This window comes from Acartia tonsa, chromosome 2, assembly GCF_053477335.1.
Source record: "Acartia tonsa isolate MP-2025a chromosome 2, ASM5347733v1, whole genome shotgun sequence".
In the NCBI taxonomy this organism is placed as follows: Eukaryota; Metazoa; Arthropoda; class Copepoda; order Calanoida; family Acartiidae; genus Acartia; species Acartia tonsa.
In genome coordinates, this window is record NC_137261.1 from 45,635,132 (window position 1) to 45,655,706 (window position 20,575).

At 32.1% G+C, this 20,575-nt stretch overlaps 2 protein-coding genes across 2 annotated transcripts in view; both read right to left on the bottom strand.

Moving 5' to 3' along the window:
* Window positions 1–20,575, bottom strand: part of LOC145311985 (ATP-dependent translocase ABCB1-like) — a 516,884-nt gene that overhangs the window by 267,853 nt on the left and 228,456 nt on the right. The window lies entirely within an intron of this gene.
* Window positions 5,165–18,771, bottom strand: LOC145312576 (reticulon-4 receptor-like 1). Its single transcript, XM_080151831.1, has 5 exons — window positions 18,590–18,771; window positions 13,657–13,707; window positions 10,409–10,493; window positions 6,868–6,951; window positions 5,165–5,308 (listed from the first exon to the last, which is right to left on the bottom strand). Exons 1-5 carry the CDS (start codon window positions 18,655–18,657, stop codon window positions 5,165–5,167), a joined length of 432 nt encoding a protein of 143 aa, XP_080007957.1. The 5' UTR covers window positions 18,658–18,771.

Consider the following 20,575-nt stretch of genomic DNA (forward strand, 5'->3'; position numbering starts at 1 on the left):
TTAGACCAATACACAGATGTAGGCCAGATTTTATATGTGAACTTCCAGATAGCTCCTGTGTATTGAAGGGAAGAAATATCTGTAGATTAATCTATCAGTAGTCATTGTTCCTTAACATAATAATAACTAAAACCAAATGATGTACTGTTTATGTTTTTAACACCCAACAAATTAGATAATATTGTACTGTCATTGGCTGATTTGTACAAAGATGCAGTGTCTTACCTTTTCCACCAATGATTTGAACAGATTTAAAAACATTTCACATGTTTTTTGTTGTTGACTGTCAACTTAATTTTTCTAAGTCTAACTCTCTTTCATTCCCCATACACTAAATTTGATGTTTGAAAATTAGTTAAGTTTGACAACAATCTGATTACTGCAGATTTATTCAACAAATTTGGAATTCCAACAAGTAGAATTAATTATTGCCAGTTGCTAGATAGATATATACACTGAAAAATCAAATACTATATGTAGAATATGATCAAAATATTAGGCTCAGGCACAAATACTAAAATATCCTAAAATAATTAAGATGACAACACCCATAAGTAGCGAAACAGCACAAAATTTTATAATATGTATAGAAAACAAACAGAAAAATAAAGTAAAATTTTGAGTGGATTCTAAATAAATGCAAAAAATTGTAAAGCAGACCAAAAATACCAAAGATATGGAGAAATATGTGAAAAATAAAAAATAAAGCTTCGTTCATAGACACAACAATCCGCAATAACGACAAGAACTTAATTTTGATAGTATCATCCACAATAATTCCATCACTGAAAAAAAGGATGAAGAGAGTAAATGTCAGGTTGACTATTTGCCCAAAAAGTAATTGTTAAAAGTTGAAAGGAATTTGTCAAACTATTTCAAGGTCTAAACTCTATAGACTTGTACATTTTTCAGTTTCAAAGAAAATTTTCATTTTTATTACATTTATTATATCATTTTAAAGCATTATTTTAGAACTTTTAGAAAATTTTTACTTTCATGCCAAATTAAAAACGAAAGCCATTTTAATAGCTTCTTGTCATATATTTCATAACATATTATGAAAATGGATTTAAGTATGATTAAAATAATATTTTCTCTTGTAAAAAATATTTTTTGATGCTAAATTATGAAAATTTTGTTCTCATTTTCAACTGTTGATGACACATAATATTTAATGATGCATAACAAATCTTTAAATGCATAATTATCAAATGGTGTGTAATCGCTTCTGCAAATTGTCATACATTCACCAAAGTAAAACAATAGGAGGTGTTAGATAACTGTATGCCCTTACCCCGTGGACCTTTAAATATTAGCCAATAGCGTCGAAAATAATAACACGGTCAAGTCGCTACAAAAGAGTAGAAAGCAATTTGCTAGCAGACAAATGGACCCCAATACTGGGTCCATGCAGTTGTCTGTTTATACATCTATACTTATACATTTATTATACATTCATTATTAAAAGAAGAAAAAATGAAAAATAAATAAATATGTGTATCAACTTTGGGTTCTGATAAAAAAATATTATAATTTATAATTCTTTTCTATTTTGATTATGGCTTTGAAACAGAATAATATCCGCTAAATTAGAGGTGGTTCTCAGCTATACTTTACAATCTTATTGCAGACAATTTTCCAAGAATGTTAAAATGAAAAATTTAATATCAGCTTAGTTAGCCCAGGACTTTTGTCCCTTAGAGTTAACAAAACTGGATTTAATCTTATATTTGTTCATTTTAATATCAACGGAAAGCTATAACATGATTCGATAAATAACTAATATTCTATTTTGAAATTTTGCGTAAATTATGGTACAACTTAATAAATGCATCATACTAATGTGCATTGTAAATTAAGAATTAAGTTGTACAATTAATTAATAATTTACAATTTCATCATTTCAACCTATTTCTATACATGCTCGAAATTTATTGCTTATTCTCTTTGACTTATTCATAAATAACTTTTATTTTATTTATCTTTAACTTAAAGTTTCATGCTTTCGCAACCTTCCGAAAGTTATCATCAGGCTTTTTTCTAAATCTTGTATACTTTGGAAATAAACAAGATTTTACTTAACTCCTTTCTGTAAAATTTAAGAGACACAAAATTTGGCGATTTCCTCCCCTAAATTTAAAGAATACCTCTCAATTCAGAACCCGGCCCCCCCTCACCTCCAACAAACAAACAAATAAAGCTTGGACGTCCTTGTAAATCATAACATTTACCATAAACACTTCAATTGCAACGCATAATTGCTCTACTAAAAAATTCCAGCTTTAAATGGACATCAGATTACACCTACTTTCTGCTAACCACTTGCACTTATATAACAGCAACCTTTTGAAGACAAAGTTTATATGCATCCGCGATAGAGTGATATACAATACAGGTAGCCAGATAGAAAGATATACACTAGATGTCCAGAAAGAAAGATAGGTGGAAACATTTATGTGATGCTGCAAAACCTTGATAGTGCAGAATATTGACTACACCCCAGAGATGAACAATAGTAACTTATGGTATAGAGAACAGTACACAGTTCCAAATATTGAAATTTTACCAAAACTTCAACATATCTAAATTTGCATATTTTACCATGTATAGAATGAACAATAATTAAAATGTAATTTATTTGATTGAAAAATGGTTAGCCCCTTATAGGTTGCAAGTTGAAGTCAGTTGATAACTTCCCTAAACATCCCGGATAAAAATTATGATTACATTTTTGCCATTTGATCAAACCTAATATGACACAAAAGCTTAAATTCTGTATAAAACTGAATAATTAACTTTACCAAACAGGTATCTAATCATATATTTGTTTCATTTCGTGTAATTCAATTCATGAAATTGCTGGTATCCTTTTTTTTCTAGTGTACTAGGAAAAGTTTGTAGAAAAAAGAGATAATTTACACACAAAAAGACATTGCAATAGATATATTATTACTTGGATGTTACAGCATATTTTCATGCACTCTGATAAGGCAATGCTCGCAGCTTGCAAAAATAACGCTACCTCCAATCCACCCCAAAATTAAATCTCCTTCCCTCTTACTGGATGAGCGAACAAAGCAATAGAATTAGAAAGCTAAATTGACGACAAAATTTGCCCTGTCATAACTTAATATCCAAGCATAATATATCCATTGGTATTGCTAAAAAAGTAGACTTAACAAGGATAACCTTGCACCAGTGGTACTTGACCTTTGTTTGTGTTCCTGACAAGAATAAATGCTCTACTCTGCAATCATCATCAAACTTTTTGTCTATTTGAATGCATCTTTTTAAATACCTGGATATATTGGGAGGAATAATCTTTCTAATATGGCCTCATTTATTGGTCAGTTTGTTGATTCAGTACAAGGTATTGAATGGGATAAAGCGGGTGATGGGGGGTATCGTTATTTTAGCCAGCTGTGAGTTTTACTTTATTATAGTACATGAAAATCTGTTGCAACATCCAAGGAATGATATATTGATTGCTAGTAAGTATATCAAATAATCCAAAGTACCAAATAATGTCGCGTATTATATTGTTAACTGTGAACTTTTTATGAGGCCTAGAAAGGCTATAGACATCATCCTCCCCCCTATAAAGTTACTTTTCAAATATCAAACAGTTAAACAAATTTTTTTATTATTTATATGTATGTATATAAATACATTCTTTTTTTTACAACAAAATAATAACAATTTATGGAATACATCATATTATCCTTTTTTATAATAGTATTACTAAATGTTATTTGTTTTTCATTTATTACTTTATTATATTTCTTATTTTTTAAAGTATGTTTTCTCAAAAGAGAGATAAAGAGCTTTTATACAATTTAATTTGAAAGGTAAAACTTTTTTTCTGAAGAAAATGAGAGAGAATGTTTTGTAAGCTATGATCTCTGTCTGTACAGGGAAGAGGGAGACAACGGCAGATAAATTTATCTACACCTCAATTTCTTTTCTAAAGCTATAATTTCATACTAAATAAAAAGTGAGGTTGGAAGCGGTAAAATCCTATCAATCCAGCGACAACGCCTCTGGAAGATTCTTAAGCGAGGGTAAAATGTCCGCCCGCCAGCCTATATTTCTGAAAAAGTAAAACAAATTGGGGGGTTATTTTTCTTTCCAGGGTTCCTTCTTCTGAGGAGGTTTGAGGAACCCTTCCACGACAAAAAAATAAAAAAAAGCTTCTATGAGCCCATACCGACTTCAGATCTATCTGTTCAAACTATAGATTCATAGACATCATTTTTTTTGGAAATGAGGATTTTCTTTTCCTTGTATCTTGATTCATCTTCTCTTTATCTTTGACAAATTTGAAACATTATATTTAATTAATAATTCTACCCACAGACACAAAAATACTCAAAGTAATTTGTATCTTTAAAATATATTTTGTAATGGTTAAAATCAAGTATTTTAAAGTATTTTGTAGGATTGTACAAATAAAATTATTATTTATAAAATATCTTAAATGTTTAATTGAGGATTTAAAAATTCCAAACGACCCGATGTGTTAAGTTAAGTAACACCCAACAGAAAACCAACTCTTTGATTGCACGACCTTTGTCCTGAAGTCCTAACTATGCATGGTAATAAGTTGCTCCTGTTCTTGGCCAATGCATCGCCTCTTCTCTGTCTATTAATGCCGTGCTTCTGACATAGCAGCAGTAGGAACCATTTTAAACATCTTTAGTTATGAATGGTTTCTAGCCAAGATTAAGTCATGGTCGCGTGTTGAATAGCATCCTCTATATCCCTGATGTAGGTGGTGGAGCATGTTGTTGTTAACTATCAGAGTTGTTAACCTGGGGGCGCGGGCACCCAACCCTGATTAAAAAACAATACTTATCTTTTTTTTCTAATCTTCATTAAGAATTCATAAGAATATGAAATTTAATTATTCAAAAATCACTTTTTTGAAGTAAAAATTTCTCATCTTATTAGTATTTTAATCTTTTATTTAATAACGCTTTCTATTCGTTGGCTTATCAACTTTTTGGACTTTTATTGAATTTTGATTGGTTGGTTCATTAAGTTGATGGCCCAATCGTTTTAATCACTAATTATAATCACAGAGGGGATATTTTTGTGTATTATCATTTGGGATGACCATAAATATATAGGCCATCGTCTGATCCCTTTAGATCCCTAGTTTAATCTATAAAGTATTTGTCCCTGGCTCCAGAGTGTCCAGATGGTTGAACTGTAGGTCCAGGTAATCCAGTTTGACCAGTCCATCCAGGGTGCCAGCTGATATGCTGGTTATCTTGTTCCAACTTAGATTTAGCACCACGAGGTTCGACTAAAAATATATAACTTAGTGATAGATAGATTCATCAATCTTTGATAGAGATATATTTCTAGTGAGGAAGGGGACATTGGAATGTTTTTTAAACTAGCCTCTAACAATTATAATAATGTTTTCTTATTTGTTGACATTTATTAAATTTGATTGGTTAGTTCACTGAGTGTGAAGGGTAATTTTGTTAAACATTATTGGGAATGTACGTACATCAATTTATCGTTTATTGTCCTATCCCTTTAGATCCCTGGATTTTTCGGTAGATAGATTTATTGAAAAATAATTTTACTGATAGATGGATTAATTGCTGGCCAGGTTCAATAATAGTTAGAACCATTAATAATTAAAATAAATCATTCTAAATAGTCATTGATAGATTAGATTATGAATAAATAAATCTATAGATAAATAGTTTTATGAAAAAATGCAAAAATGGTATCTATTTAGAAAAAAAAGAAAGTATTGATAAATTTTATTCCAGACAAAAGTATAAAAAAAACTACGACGTGTTCAATTTAAAATGAATGCAGTATATATATTTTACATTTCTTACACACACAAAAATAATGGAATCCTGTTCCACAGCTTAGTTCAGAAAATGCGATGCTATTCTAATACAAGGATGTGTAAGCCTTTTGGAAGTTTATTAAAGCTGGATTAATAACAAATTGATTTTAGCTAAATTTTTCTATTTTTGTACAAAAAGAAATCATCATTTAGATAAAGTAGACCATCCTATTTCTTTCAGCTTAAATTTAAGGCCATTCCAACTGTATAATGGTTAATGTTTATTTTTGAGTATTAAGCTTTGCTTGTATGTATGTTGCCATCCTTGATTACATCTCAAATAATTCAATTTAATTTTCATTGTTGAGATGTTGAAGAAAAATTGAGTGGCCATATTGTAAATAGAAGCTAGTAGCAGCCGAGCATAGCCTAGGGAAAAATTAGTTCTATTCATGTTCCAAATGAAAAACTAGATTTTCAATGATTTAGATTCTGTTTGATCTGAACCTATGGTCAGCACAGTTTCCAAATATATATACTATACACCTATTGTGTTCGGGGTCTGGACTAAATATTTGTTCCCTTTTCTTTATAAATAACCATTAGTCTGTCAATGTGTGGAGTCCCCAACTTATCAAAGGACCACAAATGAAAAAACAAAAGGTATTCAGTAGGATCAAGATTTGTAGACGGATATTTATGTTGAATAGATATTTTTCTGTAAACATATTTTTTTTGTTGAAAAGGTATAAGTGATCATCTCGAAAAGGCAGAGCATAATCCGCTTGTAATGGAATGTGATGTTAGAATATTAGGTTAAGTAACATCCAGCAGAAAACCAACTCTTTTATTGCACGAACTTTATTTGGAAGTCCTAACTGTGCATTGTATTTAGTTTTGCCTGTTTATAGGTCAAGACATTTAATCTACTCTAACTCTAAGTGCCACGTTTCAGACATAGCAGCTGTATGTACCTATTCGACAGCAATCATGCACGATTTAATTTATGCTAATGCTGAGGTTTTTTTTTTTGTAGGTCGCTAGATAATTACCTGTCTTGAGAAAACATTATCAGCCAGGTTCCTAATCTGGTTTCTGGAGAAGTCTAAATCCTGGAGAGCCTCATAAAACTGCAATCCTGTCCAAATATTTCCATCTTCATCTTAAATTTCTGGTTATGGGAGGGATGAGAGATTTATTAGATTAAAGAGGGACAGAGGAAAAATTACTGAGAGAGAGAGAGAAGAGAGAGAGAGATAGAGAGATAGATAGAGAGAGAGAGAGAGAGAGAGAGAGAGAGAGAGAGAGAGAGAGAGAGAGAGAGATTTAACATTTTATTATTAAAGCCCCAAGTGACTAGGGACGAATCCGCTGGTAATATTTATAAAAAAAATAGTAGATTAAACATGAATAATCCAATAAAATCATACCAAATATTTCAACCCTTTATTCTTATATCTCTTTTATCGTTCTTTTTCCAATAAGTTCTAAGATTTTATGAGATGTTTCACAGATTTCTTATCTATCAATCCATTCTTTTATTATACCAAAAAAAATTTTCATATCAAATTCGGCATACAACTTATTTCAGAATTTCTAAATATTTTTTGATATGTTGTAACTTGTGTATAATCAAGTTTTAATTAAGAGAGTGGGGAGGGAAGGTGGGGTAAGTCAACCCCCACTTTAGATTTTAGTTGTATAAAGAAAGAGAAAAGATTTTTTTGTGTGGTAGGAGAGTTTTTTAGGACAATTTATTAGGAAGGATGGCGGTACTCTTCCCTTAAATTATTATAAACCTTCCATGGACCTAGGAGAAGCTACATTGTAAAGGAAAACTAATCGGTTCTGTTGTTAGCTAGATTATTCAGAATATACAGAAATACAGACGCTTTTTATCATCGTACTTTAGTATTTTTCTTAGGTATAAAAGCTTTTTTACTTTAGGGACGAAGCCCCTAATGTATTTGGGTGTAGGCTAAATTTCTCCTAAGCTATCAATATAAAAAAGATGCAGAAATTGTTGCAAACCAATTTGGCAAAGATTTAGGAGTATCGAATAACAAATCCGCACAGATTTTTAGGATCAATGGTAATCTGGATTCCAGAGAAGCTATTCAGGTGCTGCAATATGCCACTTCTCACAGGCAGGACAGGGATTTACAAAATTTACAGGAAAAATGTTATAAAGATTTTATGATTATCAAGTAAGGGGATCTTTCCGTAAAGGCACTCATAAATTCTACCTTTTGAAGTAGGCTAACATTATAAATTAATTTTTAAAACCAATCCAAAAATAATAAATCTGTTCCATAAGTCGATGTAAAAATTATTTTAGATAACATCGATATCATCTTCTAATTTTATTTAAAAATTGGAAGTTAAATTATGTTTTATATAAATAGAAAACATATGTATAACTTTTGTCCTCTAGTTTGGTAATCCTTTATTCTTTTAGCACTGTGCATAGTTCTAGGGCAGGGCCTACAAATATAACACGGACAAAAGACAAAGGATTATTAGACATTAATTTCTTGCTTTAAAATAATTTATGAACGGGGATAACAAAATTGGTATTTTTTTTTTTTATTATTTCATTATTCACAGAAAATTGTCTGCAATACGATTTTCTGTATGGTTGATAACCGGTTCTAATCCTGTGGATATTAATCGGTTTCGAAGCCATACTGGAAATATATAAATAGACTTTTACATGTAAGTAAGTGAGAGTAAAAATGTTAATTGAATTTGTTTTCCTCGTTAGCACCGCATTCACTTGAAAAAAAAACTTCAAAGGCTAGCTACAGAAATTAGGGAATAGAAGATACAATTTTTCCCAGTAGGGTTTTGAAATCGATGGATATCCGTTAAATTAGATTCGGTTCTCAGCCAAACTGAAAAATTAAATATAGCATCGTATTACAGACAATTTTCCATGAACTTAATAACTTGAAATAATAATTACAAAATTAATACCCAAGCCTACAGTACCTCGGGCCCAACAAAACTGGTTTTATTCTTATATTTTTTATTCAATATCCACAGAAAGCTGTCTGTAATACAATGTGAAAGTAAATATTAAGAATTTCATAATTTCCATTTTGTTGTTACATTACATGAATATGTTTATTTAAAATTTCAATTTGAAAGATTGATTTTTCATTCATATACCTATCTTTTTAACCATTGATCAAAAAACAAACTTAAATACAAAACAGGCAAATATTGAAAAAAACATTTACAGCTTTACTTTTCCTTTATCCCTGAACAGCTGAAAAGGGAACATTTGTACATATTATGCTGATCTTATTTTCTAATCACACAAACTTTACACAAACACCAAATGTTAAACTTTTAGAAAAGTTCTAGCTAAGGTCTGGGTTCAATATTTATGTAAACCTTTTGGAGTACAGACAACCAACAAATGAATCAAGAAACATTTTTTTAAAGGTCTTTAGAAAAGAGGGAAAACTAATTGGTTGAGATAAATCATCGGATTCTAAATTTAATCTTTTTAATCTCCTTAAAGATTTAAATAATTTGAAAATATATTTCATAATTTAAGCTGATTTTTGAGAGTAGGCTTAGGTAGTCTCTTAAAACAGCTTAAATTAACAATATTCCCATAGAATAAATTCAGCTGTTAAATATTAGACTATAAAAGTGTTAAAGATTTTTAATCAATATAATAGATTTGAAATCTGCATAAAATTTTAAGGATTTTTTATAAAATTCGTTTTTTATATAATTCTTTATTTAAAGGCGCAAATACGATTTAAGTTATTAAATTTTGACCAATAGGATAGCTGGATTGGAAACTACCTACGCTCTAATTGGTTGAATGATGTACGTCACTTAAGCTTCTCCAATCAGAGCGCAGATAGTTTTCCATCCACCAATCACAGATCTCAAAATTATTTAACTTAATTTGTATTTGCGCCTTTAAATAAAGAATTATATAAAAAACTAATTTTATAAAAAATCCTTAAAATTTTATGCAGATTTCAAATCTATTATATTGATTAAAAATCTTTCCAACTTTTATAGTCTATTAAATATATCTAAAATATAAAGATCACCCAAAAAATAATCAAATCTAAGAATTAACTGATGGATAGATGATAAAAGAGAAAATTTCTTAGAATCATATTTCATGAAATACTTTCCATAATTCAAGAGAAAAAAATCTAAATCTGATTTAATACTCAAGGGTTAAGCAGTTCGATCTTCAAACAAATCATTAGTTTCTGGAATTCTTATCTATTCGTGTGCATCACCCACTAGTCTTATAGGCATATTAACTTAACAAAAAATGACTGTGAGATGTATTAAGCATTAAAAATTTTGTAAAAATTGTATTTTGCAGCAAATTTCATTACCATTGGCTTTGCCCCCCTTCCCCCATTTTACCCGACCTAGCAAGCTGGATTGACGACAATTATTTCCATTTTACAATATCCACGTATATTTACATACATTGCAGTGGGTTTACGATATAAAAAGGGTTTACATTACACTCGTTTTATATTTGGTAATCTTTTTCTTCAAATAACCTTTCCCTGCTGCTGATTGCAGTTACAAAGATGAAAATGTTCCTTGATTTAGTGTGGATATATTGGAGTTATGAAGAGTGAACGAGGTTATGTGAGGATTCAACGTGATGGGAACAGAATTCAAACTAGATGGGAGACATACAAAACTTAGATGGATACATTTATTTTTTGAAAGATTGGTATAGATATAAGTTACAACATTTAGATGTTATATGATGTTTAGTATATATATAATAGGAAACATATAGAGCTATGTAGAGTCATAGAGGTACAGAAGGAGATAGGTAGTTAGATATTGCTAGGTTGTGAGTGATCTACCCTACCCCAAAATAGTTAAAAACCTTCCCTTTATCTATAAGAAGCTTCACTGTAAAGGAAAACCATATCGGTTCAGTTGTTAGTGAGAATCTTTGCTAGAGACAAAAAAAGCTTACTACTTTATATGATAGGATTGAGAGATATATGGATAGATTTATATATTAAAAAAAGATAAAGATAGTTTATAAAATATAGATATGTTATGACCAGATAAATATATAAATAGAAAGATTACAAAATCCAAATACAAAGTTGAAAAATTAATAATAAGAGGGTTTAAGAAAATTTTAAAATGTCAAAATAATTATTCATGTTAAAGAAAACAATATAGAGACTATAAAATTAAGTATTAAAACAAACATATAAATATACAAATAACTTAGGTTGAAAGGCAAGTTAATAAATGGATAAAAATAAAGAAATTCCAAATGACAGATAAATATATAGGTCAAACCAATGTAAGGGGGCTGATGAGATTATTCAATATACGGTTTATACTATAAAATAATTATGATAATTTGTATGATTTAGTTAAATATGGGTCATGTTTTTAATAGAAGCAAAGCTTTTCTTCCATTAGGGTTGGTCCGTCCGTTTGGATCAACAAACTAAGCAAATCTATAATGAAATCCTAAAAATGTAAGTTTGATCATATTATCCTGTAAACATTATCCTGTATCAAGCATTTTTTCAACAAATGTACTTAGATTTTTTGCTTTTACTCTTACACTTTTATATTTTGATTATTCAGTTCTGACACTATGCAAGTGTTAATGTCCGTTTGTTCTATCGTTTTAGAGCTTTGCTTAAATGAATGTTGTCATCCTTGTTTAGAAATTAATGCTTCTATATAATGAAAAATATGTATTTACATTTTTTAACCTTATACATAGAAGGATAGATGGAGCTGACTAAAGTTTGAAAGTCAAGAACATGTATAAACTAATCAGCTGAAAGGTAGTTGACAAACTATTTATATACAATAGACATAACATACATACTACATACATGTATATATATTGTTCAAGTACCAAAGTTGAGGTTCTCTGTCAAAATAGTAAACAAGAATGTCAACAATCAAAATTTTTATAGCCATAGCCTTAAAGATCAATGGGTGGAGTTATTAACTCAAAAAATTGTTTTGTTTTGACTAAAGCAGGGTTATTCATCATTATTAATTTAGATCAATGATTGGAAAGCAAAAACAACTAAAACGGCAAATAATTTAAATGATTCTTCCTACTTTTTTTTTACAATTTATTGCTTTTCTGATTAAAACATTGTCATTTTGCTACTTAGATATAGAGTTTAAATTTAATATTTTTTCAATTGTAAACATAATTTCTTCAATTATTACCTCATCCCTACGCCTTGTTGATAATCTATTGAGATCATTTCAATAGTAATCAAAATCAATTATAAAGATGAAGAAAAATTTTCAATTTTCATATCAAATATCTAATGAACATTTTCACGAATATGAGATTCAATTTCCCATAAATATTCAAGGCTTGGACTATCCGACACTCTCGAAATGGAAAATGTAACTATTTAAATTTGACATCGGACAATTTTACTTTGTACAACACAATTAAGTTGCAATCTTTCCGAGATTTTAAACTTTACTAACAGTCTATTGCCCCCCCTCCCCCCTTCTCTCCAAATCGCCGAGTTTTCAAATTAAAAGTGAAAATAATATTTCTATTTGAATAGGGCACCTACACAGTTTGATGTGCATTCATCACCGCATCATATCATAACGTCATATGATTTCATGTTCGCTATTCATTACCAAACTAAACAAGGATGACAACATCAACAAGTAGCGAATCTGTAAAATATGTGTAAAACACAAACAGAAAAACAAAGTAACATAAAGAGTGGATTTTTACGAATCAGTAAAATATAATAATATAAGTAGCAAATTTTTTACTGCATTATAGCTACTGGCTCTTTTTATAAAAATATCCAAAACATTTTCGGACAAAAGCCGGCTAAATTGATTGAAAAATCAAAAATGAAGCCTCATGATTATCACTTACAGTCACAAAAGTCTATGCATCACGTATTAGTTTGAAGATTTATTGCATGTGCGGAAATAAATACTCATCCGTAAAGTTTATCTATGGATTTTAAGTACAAGTTTGTACACTCAACTATCTCAAAATTGGATGTTTATAAAATAGGACAAAAATATGATTGTTTTAACAAATTACTTTTGGCAAATATATTTGATTTAAAACTAATTAATTATTCTTGAAATTTAAAACCGCAACTTCATAAATTGTGCTTAATGGTTGGTTTGCTATTTTAAGCACATTTTTTAATTAAGTAAATTTGTACTTTTTTTGTAGATTGGCAAGGATTGAAACTTAGATTTAGGAATTTTTAAAAATCTTTTTAATGTTTATTTTTAATGTTTAGACTTAGGCTGATCTTTTATTGTATTATTGTGAATTACAGATAAAAAATTAAAAAAAATTTTTTTTAACTTAAATGAAGAAACATAAAATTAAAATGTAAAATAAATTTGTAATCAAGAGTTGTTGAAAAGTTAGAAGTTCTGGTTAAACATTTTATACTTCTACTGTCATCGTCAGTACAATACTAATTTCTTTCTAACTTGAAACTTGAATATGTTTAAATTCTATTTTAACTACAGTTTGAATAAAACAAAGCGTTTGACTGTGGATTTTTTAAAATTTTAATTTGTACAGAAGATATTTGGATAAAAAAGAAAATTAGAATAGATATGTAGATAGATAAACATAAATATATGTACAGTCCATGGAAATAGATAGAGTATTTATTTTCATCATAAATAAATAGTAAATCAATGTTTTTATAGAATTAGAGATAAATAACGATATATAGAATAAATAGATAGTATAAAAATAGATGGACATTTCTATACATTTTTAAAAATCCAATAAACATATTAGATAGATAAATAATAGTTTGTATGTTTTCCTGAAATTATCACATTTCACCCATAGTCTCTCATTGTTGCAAATACACGACCTAAAAATTAAATAACAATATTTTTTTAGAATCTATTGCAGTTCACTGAAAAATGTTTCTGGCAACGATTATCTCCAATCTATGTAATGACTAACCCACATTATTTGTGTACATAATAAATCTATACTTTTCATTGTTTGGTCGTTTGCAGCCTTTTAAGTTCATAGATTTTTGGAGATTATCGTTAACAGGAACAGTTCACCGTGAACTGCACTAGATTCATTTTTTTTTCAAATTGAATTAAATATGACAGGTTTTGTTTTTCTTGTCTTTGTAATATTAAAATTAGATTGTCACATTTACTGTTTAATGATTAATTGTTCTAAAAATATAATCTCCTCTATACTGCGATACATAAAAAAAGATTTTTTTCTTTACTTAATTAAAGATTATCAATACACAAATACCAATAATAAACAAATCAAAATAATTAACGTGTGGTAATAGAAAAACAATACTTTCTGTAAAACATTATTACCATAGATCAAGGGCGATAACGCCAAAACCAGTAATTTCATCAAAAGTCGGAGGATAATAAGTGGATGTAATGAAAGTTTCTTTGACAGAAAAGGCTTATTGAAATTTTGACAGTCAGGCGGACAAAGTGAGTTATATCTTCTACCATGTACTGTACTGTATATTGAAGCGGGCAATATATCATTCACAAACAAATGTAAAATGTTCTGTATATAAAATTAAGAATTATTTGTACACCTTTTACATATGAATTTATAGAGTAAACAAAAGCATATTTCATGATGTGCATTGATTTTTGAAAATGGTTAAAGGCATTGAGTATCCTAACAATTGAGTTGTTAGGATACTCAATAGTCGCGTACATAAACAACTCTTTTCCAAAAATCCTCTAACAAGATCGTTCTTCTTCTTCTTCTATTAGCCCAGATCCTTTTCATCCGTATTCATCAATTACAGGCAGGTTCAGGAACCTGGCTGCTTCCAGAGGGGCTGTCCAGAGGTCGCACACAGTGAGTGTGGTGGGGTTCTCCGGACAGTTGAAGAGGTGATTGGTGGTGTGTGTAGCAGGACACTTGGGGCATTTGTCTGTGTGGTTCGGGTTGAGTCTGGCTTTATAGCTGTTAAGACAATTGCTATAGCCAGATCTGATTTGTGCCAAGGTTGTTCTTGTGACTCTAGGGAGGTCCTTTTCCGAGTCCTGGATAGGGGGAGGGGGGCAGTTCAAGACCTTGTTGTCTGCCATAGAGTTCAGCATGTTCCAAACAGAGGTGGTGTGAATATGTTTAAGTTTTGCCTTGTAGACTTTGTCAGGCATGTTTGGAGTGGTTAAGTCCTTGATTTCTTCTCCAAACTTTGAAGCAAGTGTTTGCTTCATTTGACGTGGAGGTGGGGGGTCATTAAGGTTTACCGGATTAGGGTGGTCCTGCAGTTGTGTCGAGAGTAAAAATTGCTTGCTCAGCATCTCACAATGAGGTCTAACCTTCATAATTTTTGTCTCATTATGTAGATGGTCAATGTCTGACATAAGATGGCATCCGGTAGCTATTCTGAGTGCTGAGTTCTGGGCAGTCTGTAGATGTCTCCAGGAGGTGTTGCTCAGTTGTGGTGTCCAAACTGGAGCACAGTAGTTCAACTGTGATTGGCCAAGAGCTTTGTAGGTGTTTGTTAGCACCTCCTTCTCTTTACCCCAATCTGTGCCAGCAAGACATTTCAGGACGTTGTTTTTGGCCTGTATTTTGGTTTTTAAATTCAACGTATGCTGTTTAAATGACAGTATATTGTCAAAAGTGATGCCTAGAAATTTGGGTTTCTGGACAGTAGGTACTGTTTCATCATTAATTTTGACATCTAGAGTCTTGCCAACCTCATTTGAAGATGTGGTGAACAGGGTTGCCGAAGATTTAGAAGGAGAGATGAATAAATTTCGGCCTTTGAACCAGGAGTCCAAGGTGGAAAGATATGTATTCAGTTCTTCCACAACTGTTTCAATGATGGGGCCAGAATTGAGGATATTGGAATCATCTGCGTATGACACAAGCTTGATCTTTCCTGGAGGTGAAGGCAATGTCGACATATATAGATTAAACAAAACAGGTGATAAAACACCACCTTGAGGAACCCCTTGTTTAACCTTTCTATGTGGTGACCGTGCGTTTCTGAATAACACATAGGTTTGTCTTCCTCTCAGGTAGGCACACAGAAACCGTTTAACATAAGCATTTAGTTCGAGTCTGTTGATGTCTTCTAGAAGGATGTTATGATCAACGGTATCAAATGCTTTAGAGAGATCTATTGCAACAGAGACTGTGCGGTGTACTGGTTTCTTTCTGTTCAAGCCATTGTTTATGTGGTCAAGCATGCTTTGGAGGGCTGTTGTAGTTGATCGTTTTTTCCGAAAACCATGTTGATGTTCAGCAAGCTTGACAGCATTATTAACGAGTGGAAGTAACAGTGCTTCCAGGGTCTTAGCAGCTGGGGACAGCAGGGAGACGGGTCTGTAGCTGCTACCTTTATCAGGGGGTTTGCCAGGTTTAAGAAGGGGGATTATTTTAGCCTTCTTCCAAACTGCTGGGATGTGTGAAGTCTTTATACACATATTAATGATGTTGGTGAGGTATTGGATCCCAAGCGGTCCAATATTCTTCAGCATGATGGGTGATAATTTGTCCGGACCAAGAGCTTTAGAGGCTTTGACCTTACGAATGACTTCGGCTGTTTGAGCAGGAGTGAAGACTGGGGGAGGGGTTTTAGTTTTGCTCTTAATATTGCGCAGGGTACGTCTGAGGGCTTGGGCGGGTTTTCTGACAGCAGCAGGTGTGTATTGCTTATTGAAATTCTTAGCAATTTTCATGGGATCATTAAAGATCTGATCTTTGAAGGATATACCTTGGTTTTCTGGCTGTGGTGGATGGTCAGTAAGGCCCTTGATGGCCTTCCAGAGCTTTCTGGAGCCAGGTTGACAGGTGGACAGGTGTTGGAGCCATTTTTGTTTACGATGGTCTCTGGTCTTGGTATTTATTTGTTTGTTAAGATCATCAATTCTGCCGTCACCAGGGTTATCCTTCTTGATGTTGTCTCTTTCCTCAATAAGTCTAACTGCCTCTGTGGGTAGGGCATTGTAGGTTTTGGGAATCCTACCAGCAGGAATTGAATGTTTAGCAGCAACAAGAAGGGTGTTTCTAAAGAATTTTTCTGCTGTGTAAACATTAGTGATTCTTATGGCCTTCGAGAAAGATTTTTCTGTAGAGTCTTTAAACTGTTGCCAGTTTGCCTTTGAGAAATTTACAAAGGTGTAGTTCTTGGCATTGAACTTTTTAAACTCTACTGCCAGGCTTATAGAGATAGGTAGATGGTCTGAGCTAAGCTTATTCTCTGTACGCCAGGTGGTAGTTGGGATGAGATTTGAGGATGCCAGGCTGATATCAGGAGCAGTAGTTGCCAGGTTAGTAACTCTTGTGGGAAGATCTTCATTTAAGAAGCCACAGTCAAGGTCAGAGATGGTATCAACAATAAGGTTGCCTCGTTGGTCAGGTGTGTCATCTGAGTACCATAAATCATGGTGCGCATTTACATCACCAAGTATGTAATAAGAGTTACCAAGACCATCTATTAGGTGGTCAATAGGTGGTCTGTATTGTGGTGAGCAGCTGCTCTGTGGTGGTATATACACATTTCGTACATAGAGGTTGTTGTTGTTTATGCCAGGTAAGCTGATGGTCAATGATTCAAGATGGGGGTCACGATCAAGGATGGCAGGTTCCTTCTCGAGATTGAAATTGACATCCTTGTGCACAAGAAATGCCAGTCCTCCACCTTTGTCTTTACCGCGGTCTTTACGTACAAGTGTGTAGTTAGGTGTCTTCAGAAGCTTAGATTTTTCAGTAAGTTTGGTTTCCTGAATTGCAGCAATAAGATAGTTATTTGTTTCAAGGGCGTGCAATATCTCTTCAATTTTGCCGCTGATTCCATTAATGTTATGTTGATATATTTTCAGGAGCTCTTGCTGTTGTTGGTTGTTTTGTTGTAAGGGGGTGGGGTGGGCTGGGGGTCGGGGGTAGCTCGAGGGGGGGCACGACTGAGGGCAGCGGGGGCACGTACGGGGGCAGCGGGGGCACGACTGGGGGCAGCGGGGGCACGACTGGGGGCAGCGGGGGCACGACTGGGGGCATGCCTGGGGGCAGGGGGGGCACGACTGGGGGCAGCGGGGGCACGACCAGGGGGGGTTGTGGGGGTGTTGGATTGTTGATTAGTTATGCAGCATGGTCCAATGAAGTTCTTAAGTTTATGCCTGTCGGATGATTTTGATAGGTTTGTGCATTTGACATGGAGCCAGCCATAACAGTTGGAGCATTGAACTGATGTTGAAGCAAGTCGTTTTGTACAGAATGAACAGTACCAGGTAGGACCAGGATTTTGTTCGATTCCAGCTCTGATGAGAAGAAGCCGAATAAGACAAGCTGGTGTAGTCTTATTCTTTGTCAGACAATTTAAAAACTCGATTTAGCGGAGATGTTGTCCTCTTTGTCATTGATGTTAAAAATCCTCTGGAATGGTTGATGATATGGTAAGAAAGGTGGGAGATTGTAGTCGTTGGTTCTTGGCTTCTTCTGCTGCTGCTGGTGTTGTTGCTGCTGCTGTTGAAGGTAGATGCACGGCGTAGACGTGACCAACATAGCATCCAAGATCGTAATTGTCCTGCTAGGGTAAGGTAATAATAAGGAGGACCAAATGCTGGTCAATTTATAATGTACTTAAACATGGACTTGAGCTGTCCCTAATGGCTAATCAAAAGTGTCTTTACCTACTCAATACCAATTAGGATCCAAAACTATGACTAATCAATCAATCAATCAAATTTGTATATTGTATAATGATATTACTGTGTGAAAAAAGAAATGAAACAAACCTGGGGCAGTATCCATTGGTCAAATTGAGCAGGAGGCCAAAAACAATCAGGATTACAGAAGAATTCATCAGAGATTTTCTTTAAAAAAGTCACTATTATAAATCACTTTAATTTCTATCTTCCATTATATCTTTTATAACAGTCACTTTAATTCATTTTTACTCTTCATAATTCATTCTACATAATCTGAAATATGACAGAAAATTAGTTAACCAAGTTGTTTTTGATGTAATATCTAAGAAGAGAGGGTAAGATAATTAAATTAAATATGTACATAAATTAAAACTAAGATGGTAAGTTATGCCTGGTTCCACATTCTATAGGTGCACAATATTACATGGCTGCTCTTTTTAAAAGCGAAGCTTTTCTATTATTAGGGTCAGTCAGTACGTCAGTCCTTCCGTAACGGATAGTTCTTTCTACAAATTTATTTACAATTTTGTTTAGACTTGTGGACTTTTTTTTTAGTAATTTGTTAGTCATTTCTTCTGATTTTAGAGTGTCGCTTTTATGGATGTTGCCAACCTTTTTTTAATACAAAGAAAATTATTACCATAAAAATTACATAAAGAGTAAATAATTGAAATAGTTTATGTATGGTTTAAAAGGTTTAAGGTGTTGCTTAATTCAACCCACTTACCCTTGATAGAAATGAACCCTTGATATTTTATTTTGTTTTTCAGCTTGAGGACCTCTTTTTTTATATAAGAGAACCTTCACCGATTTTAAAAATAATTAGTGTTTTATCATCCTAGGCATCATCATCCCAAAAATCATATAAATGGTATATTATTATTGTACATGATTGGTGTCAAAAAAAAGGTCTTGGTAAAATACAGGACTGACTTCAATGCTTAAATTAAAGATCATACATACGGACCAACCCCAAAACTAGAAAATCTTTTCTTAAAACAGTAAACATGAACATGATATTATACAGTGTGTTTTTTTTTATGGGCACTTTTTTGAAAGCAATTTTACCCCACTTATAGTTATCAGAATTTAATGATTAATGGCTTATTTTCTTCGTTTGTTAAGGGAAATTATGAAACAACAAAAAAAATTTCAGTTTTTGTTGAAAAAGTACAGTAAAGTTGAAAATTAAAAACTTAGGTGTCAACATTTAAAAATGGTTTTAGCGCATTTTTCTTATGCTCAAATAATCAACCTTTTGCAAGAATGGCTGCTAAACACTTCAAAGTTGAGAAATAGAGCTAAAAATGTATACAGATACTATTAGGGACATGTACTAGAACATATCAAAGTTTGAAGGTCATATCTCAACCAGGGAGGGAGTACTGGCCCCCCAAAGTCGACTACAGAAAATCCATTTTTTTTAAGAAAAATGCGCTAAAACCATTTTTATATGTTGACACCTAAGTGTCAACCTTACTGTACTTTTTCAACAAAAACTGTAATTTTTTTTGTTGTTTCATAATTTCCCTTAAAAAACGAAGAAAATAAGCCATTGATCATTAAATTCTGATAACTATAAGTGGGGTAAAATTGCTTTCAAAAAAGTGCTCATAAAAAAAACACACTGTATATTACATAATTCTTAAAAGTTGACAAAAATTTTGCTTATTTCATGAATAAGAAAATTCTGGAAAGATGGTTTAACTTTATTTGGAAATTCGTTGTAAAGAAATGGCAGCTATTATAAAACATAAAAATGTGGAAAATATGTTAAATCTTTGCTTGTAATTTTCCTCCCCTAGTTTTAGTTTGAAAAACTTATTAATTCTTTAAATTCAGAAGAGTAAGATTATGGTTTTTATTCATTTACATCCTTCTAACTAATTAAAATTGATAAGCTACAAAAAAGAATTAAAACTTATAAGGTCCATGCAGTCGATGATGCTATCTTTATATGTTTGAGTCTCCTATTTGTTATTTACAACGAGCAGATGCACCCCTGGTTTATAGGTACTCTGTCTTAAAAACGTGAGAATTCTACAGTTTATGAAATCTTAAGCTTCAAGCAAA